The sequence below is a fragment of the Cebidichthys violaceus genome, unplaced genomic scaffold, assembly GCF_023349555.1.
Source record: "Cebidichthys violaceus isolate CVI_PGR_0920_01 unplaced genomic scaffold, fCebVio1.0.p SCAF_399, whole genome shotgun sequence".
Lineage (NCBI taxonomy): Eukaryota > Metazoa > Chordata > Actinopteri > Perciformes > Stichaeidae > Cebidichthys > Cebidichthys violaceus.
In genome coordinates, this window is record NW_027176593.1 from 32,304 (window position 1) to 37,669 (window position 5,366).

Sequence of the window (5,366 nt, forward strand, 5' to 3'; positions counted from 1 at the left end):
TCCATTTTCTTATTTTTGTCAAAACAACTACAATAAACAAAATTTAAAGAAAACGTTGAATAAACCAGGTGTGTAATATAGTCTCTGCTTTCATGGATTTTTATGGATCTTAAATCCTTAATGTTAATGTTTAATATTACAGGCTGAACACCCATGTGCCTTCCTGTTTTTGTTTGGTAACCCTGTGGTAAACATTACACGCTATGAATTGTGGGTAATCCCCCGAGGCAAAGTTTGTAAAAATGCTGACCTAAGGAAAGTGTTCATAAAGGGTTCAAAATGTCTGCGAGAGAAGAGAGCCCTCAAACACTCGAGGGTTTGACAGTGGGACCGCCCTCAACCCTGTGAGGGAAGGGGCAGGTATCAAAGATGGCTTTGGTAAAAAATTTAGGGGAATTGCTGCATTCCCAAACTTTCTCATATTTAGATTTTTTTACTTGGGTACGAACACAATTTACGAGTGTTCCAGAACTCTTGTAAGAGTTGTGTGCAATTTGTCTGCTGTTATCCAAGCAATTATACTATAAACCACTGAAATAATTTGACCCCCTTCCGTTGCTGTGGGAAGACGTTTTTTCATATCGGACCATTTCTTAATTTCTGTGACAGTACGACCCTCAGGTGACACAGCATTAATACTGCTGCTGATGCTGTTCAAAATGATAGACTTTCCTTTATGGGAAGGAAAGTCTGTAAAAGGCAGGATTTGAATAAAGAACATACAGTATGTAGCAGGACGCATATCCTTATATGGTATTATTATGGCGTTAATTATGCTAATTTACAATTCTCATGAATGCACGGATGGCATTCATCATGTGTTATGCTGGTTATTTACATAGTTATCTGATGTTAGACGAAAAAAAGTAAGATACAAATTAAGGTAAGAATACAAAACAGTTTTCGCATGAGGTCAAAGTTCCTAATTTCTTCTCAAAATAAAAACTTCTGGGTTCAGGAAGATTTGAAAGATGCTGTAGGGGAATACAATTCTACTTTTAAGACAAAAAAAAAAACTTCTTGGAAAAGATAATCAAACCCATCTGGAGGTTTATTATAATCTGGATTAGTTTACAAAACAACCAAAGCGGTGTGCATAAACTACTGCAATGCTCTGAATGATGTACAGATATGTAACACACTTTCTCTCACACTGTATGCAGCTCTCTACAACATAATTGTACCAGGCACCCACTCACACACACTCACACACACACACACACACAAAATGTTCTCTTAATTCGACGAAGGTGACGATCAACACCCTTTGTTAACGTGGACACACAGACACACACACCATCCGTCTCAGGGCTGCATGCGAATGGCTCCGTCCAGTCTGATGACCTCTCCATTGATCATGGGGTTCTCAGCCAGTGATGTCACCAGGTGGGCAAACTCAGCGGGGTCTCCCAGGCGAGAGGGGAAGGGCACCTGGCGGGCGAGAAAGGAGCGCACCTTCTCTGGGAGACCAGCCAGGAGGGGAGTGGAGAACAGACCTAGAGGGAGAAAGAGGAGAGAACATTGAGATTCATACACCAAGGAAATATCCTTATCAGATCTTAAGTTAACTCAGATCATGCACTTGAGTAAAAGTACCAACACAACAATGTTAAATACTACATTAAAAGTAAAAGCTGGAAGACCCGGCTGCGGGTTCCCGGACACTTACAACAGCAACAGAGAGAGTTGTGTATAAGACAGGGACGGTGTGTCTACGTGGCTCCACCGCTGTAGGGGAAGAGATCTCAACGGGACAAGATTTCTGTTACACTCCTAACACTGACCTGGTGCTATGGTGATGACTCTGATGCCCATGGGTGCCAGATCTCGTGCAATGGGGAGGGTCATCCCAACGATACCGCCTTTAGAGGCTGAGTATGCCGCTTGGCCGACCTGGAGAGGAAACAGAGAGCACAAAAAAAAAAAAAGAAAAAAGTTGAGAAACGGAGCGACCACTCAGTTGTTTCTTTAATGCTTTTTTTTGTTTTTAAAGTTTGTTTCAAATGACCTGTCCATCAAAGGCTGCCACGCTGGCTGTGTTAATGATGCAGCCTCTGTGTCCATCTGCATCAGGCTCGTTCTTCCCCATCGCACCCACAGCAAGACGAATCACATTAAAGGTTCCTGCAATGTTCACCTGCAGAACACACACAAAGCAAGGCCACTACAAGTGAAAACCCTGCATTCAAAACCTTACTAAAGTAAAAATATGTAAGTATTATCAGCTAAATGTACTCAAAGTATGAAAAGTAACAGCATTTTGTCAACACATAGTGGTCACACAGCTGCGGCTGGTATTTATTTTTCTACTGATCTACATCCTGATCAACATCCTTACATTGATTACACGCTGGAAGTCCTCCAGGCTGTGAGGAAGGTCCTTCTTAAAGTTATACGTTTTAACGGCGACAGCGATGCCGGCACAATTAACTGCCAGGTCCAGCTTCCCAAACTTCTCTCTGGCCAGAGACACCGCCGACTGCACGTCTGCTTCTGATGTCACCTGAGAAAGGAGAAGGCTGCGAGGTAAATATCACCAAGCATTCATGTGTAAATGCACCAAATATAGACACCGGTTCTTTGGTTCAATTTGCATCCAGCAAGTAGAGGAAAGTCTGGCATAAATAATGTGGAGGGTCAGCATGTATCACATGCACTCGTCATTGTGTTGGATGATGTGCGAGTGCCATCTGCTGAGCTGAGGGCATCATTTTAGAGCTCAAATTACAGCTGCAGCCTTGATCTGTATTTCTTTTCTCTTTCAGTTACCACAAGTGCAATTAGTACATTTTATACCTTCCCATAAAAGTTATTATCCTTAAAGATTTTATGTTTTTTCAGCAATGTCGTCTCAGTGTATTTACATACTGTAACAGTCTATATAGTAGTTTTTATTGTCAGTGGCAGAGTCCGCCATACCCGCATTGGATTCAAGGTAATTAACTACAGAAGGGATTACAAGGAAACAATGCATGTACAGTATGTAATCCAGGTTCAATAATTGTAGTTTTATCTCAATGGTAATTTACATTTGGTGTTTGAATTATACTGCTTTTAACTATAAAAATGTGGGTATTTTTAAGGAAAGAAGCAAAGAATCAATAGAACAACTTATTCATAACTTGTTAACTGTAATGTACATGTTTATTGATTTTGCATGAGTGATAGTGCCGAGTGCGTTTTGGACCCACGTCTGCAGGAGCGAAGGCACAGCGGTCCCCCAGACTGGCTGCCAGAGCCGGTCCATCAGAGGACGGCAGGTCCAGGATCACCGCAGACGCTCCGTTCTGGATCAGACGCTCCACAGTGGCCCGGCCCAAACCGGACGCACCGCCCGTCACCAGCCCAACCATACCCTACACAACACACACGCACACACACACACACACACACACACACACACACACACACACACACACACACACACACACACACATACACACACACACACACACACACACATACAGACAGGGACGGACCAGAGGGTGGAGGGTAGTACAGGAAATAAGGAACAAAGGAAAAAGTTAAAAAAGTAAAAACACAGGAAAAAACATGGGTCACTGAGAAAGACGGGTGAAAAAAAGATCAAAATTGCTGATTAATTAAAAAAGCAGAGGTATCACTTCATCATTTAGGACTGGGACCGATAGGAAGTAAAGATTATTATTACTCAAGTGGTAACTGTTTGTAGAGCTGAAATGATTAGACGACTAATTGATGAGTCAATCAACTTAAAGAGAAGATAAGATAGAACTTTATTAATCCCGAAGGAGTAATAAATACAAAGTGCAAAAGAAGTTTTACTGACACCAGTTCTGAATAGATTAACAATACAAGTAAAGAAAAATAACTTAACTAAAATAGAAAAGTAATTTTGCAAAATATGATCACCAACAATTCTTTGATTGTTTTTTTATAATGTTTTAATGCAAACGTGCCAAATTTTCACTAAAACCCGGCTTCTAAATCATAATATGCTGCTTTTTTGTCTAATTTGATTATAAAATAAACATGTTTGATCACTTTGGGCTTCTGGACATTTCTACTATTTTCTGACATTTTCTCTCAGCCATTAATCAAGAAAATAATGAAGTTAGTTTTAAAACAGCCCTGATTGTTGTTAAGAGGAGTTCAACATTAATTATCTCCAGCAGGAGGATTATTATCACATTCTGCTGCAGCAAACTGCATAATATGTTAGGTGCCTGGTTATGGATTCCAGGATCTGCCGGCTGACCTCTCATCACTACTCAGCGGCTGTGACGCAGGCAGACAGCTTGGTGAGTTTTAACTGTTGTGAAATGTCTTATATGATACTTTAGAGCCAGTTGGGATGTATTCATTCAATCACACAATACAGCAGTGGTCCTCGCAGACACACTCTACTGAAAACACCTTTCTAGTTTATACTGTTGTCATTGGAACTACTTTATATCCAAGACTGAGTCACTACAGTTGACAGTGAATTCTATGGAATAGCTATTGCTGAATTTTTTCAAACGGATCTTTTTGAGGTCACCGAAAACGTGTTTTTAAATATTTGGTTGGTCTCTAAACCTTCATCTTAAATGTGTAGAGTGCCAGACCTCACACTATGTACTGATACTGATCAACACATAGTGGCAACATACCAAGATATGCAGCCAGCAAAGGCAGTGAAGAAGACTGTCAGCTAGTACACACGTATGAACCGGATACTGGGGTTAAAGTACTTTTTTTCTTCTTCTTTTTTTTAAAATTAAAAATCTGCTCTGACAATATTTAACATGAACAGATATGTACCTGACACGTCTGTTATACCTCAATAATACACTATGCATTTTGGTGAGTAGCACTGAATGTAAACAAAACTATAAATATATATTTGTGCTATATATAAAACAATATTTCCCTCCAAGATGTAGAGGAGTATGAGTGTAAAGTAGCTTCAAGAAGAAATCCTCAAGTTAAGTACAAGTACCTCGAATTTGTACATAAGTAGAGCACTTGAGTAGATGTACTTGGACAGACTGTACTAATGTCAGGGACCAACGACGTTATGTTCGTGGACTAAACCTTTAAAGTATTGTCTCAAAGTCTCCATTGTCAGTGTAACCGAGAAGACAAAGGTTAACAAACAGGCTGCTGTGTGGACTCATTAATTCTCTAATGTTGTGCTACACAATGAAACTTCGTAATTACGAGGAAAACAAATTACAAATTGCACACATAAATAGACACAGGCGTCTAACAAGTGCAACGCATCCTATATATATTATAAATCATGTAAGTGTTGCAGAGTGGAGATTTATCTTTTTCTTTCCTCACCTTGACACACCGAATGTTCGCCATGTTGGTTTATGAATGGATCACCTTCTTCTTCTTTA

The 5,366-nt window shown here is 40.1% G+C and overlaps 1 protein-coding gene across 1 annotated transcript; it reads right to left on the reverse strand.

Annotated features, from left to right (window-relative positions):
• Positions 1–1,025: 1,025 nt before the first annotated feature.
• LOC137884648 (3-hydroxyacyl-CoA dehydrogenase type-2-like) lies at positions 1,026–5,366 on the reverse strand. The gene is made up of 6 exons (XM_068726521.1): positions 5,308–5,366; positions 3,192–3,356; positions 2,339–2,503; positions 2,009–2,137; positions 1,785–1,893; positions 1,026–1,496 (listed from the first exon to the last, which is right to left on the reverse strand). The coding sequence occupies exons 1-6, from the start codon at positions 5,329–5,331 to the stop codon at positions 1,306–1,308; spliced, it is 783 nt and encodes a 260-aa protein (XP_068582622.1). The 5' UTR covers positions 5,332–5,366; the 3' UTR covers positions 1,026–1,305.

Bases quoted from the DNA above. Each gene is read 5' to 3' on its own strand.
- LOC137884648 (XM_068726521.1), bottom strand. From the start codon at position 5,331: ATGGCGAACATTCGGTGTGTCAAG. The intron at 3,357-5,307 runs GTGAGGAAAGAA...TGTGTTGTGTAG, and splicing joins CGAACATTCGGTGTGTCAAG to GGTATGGTTGGGCTGGTGAC. The intron at 2,138-2,338 runs GTAAGGATGTTG...TGTGTTCTGCAG, and splicing joins ACTTCCAGCGTGTAATCAAT to GTGAACATTGCAGGAACCTT.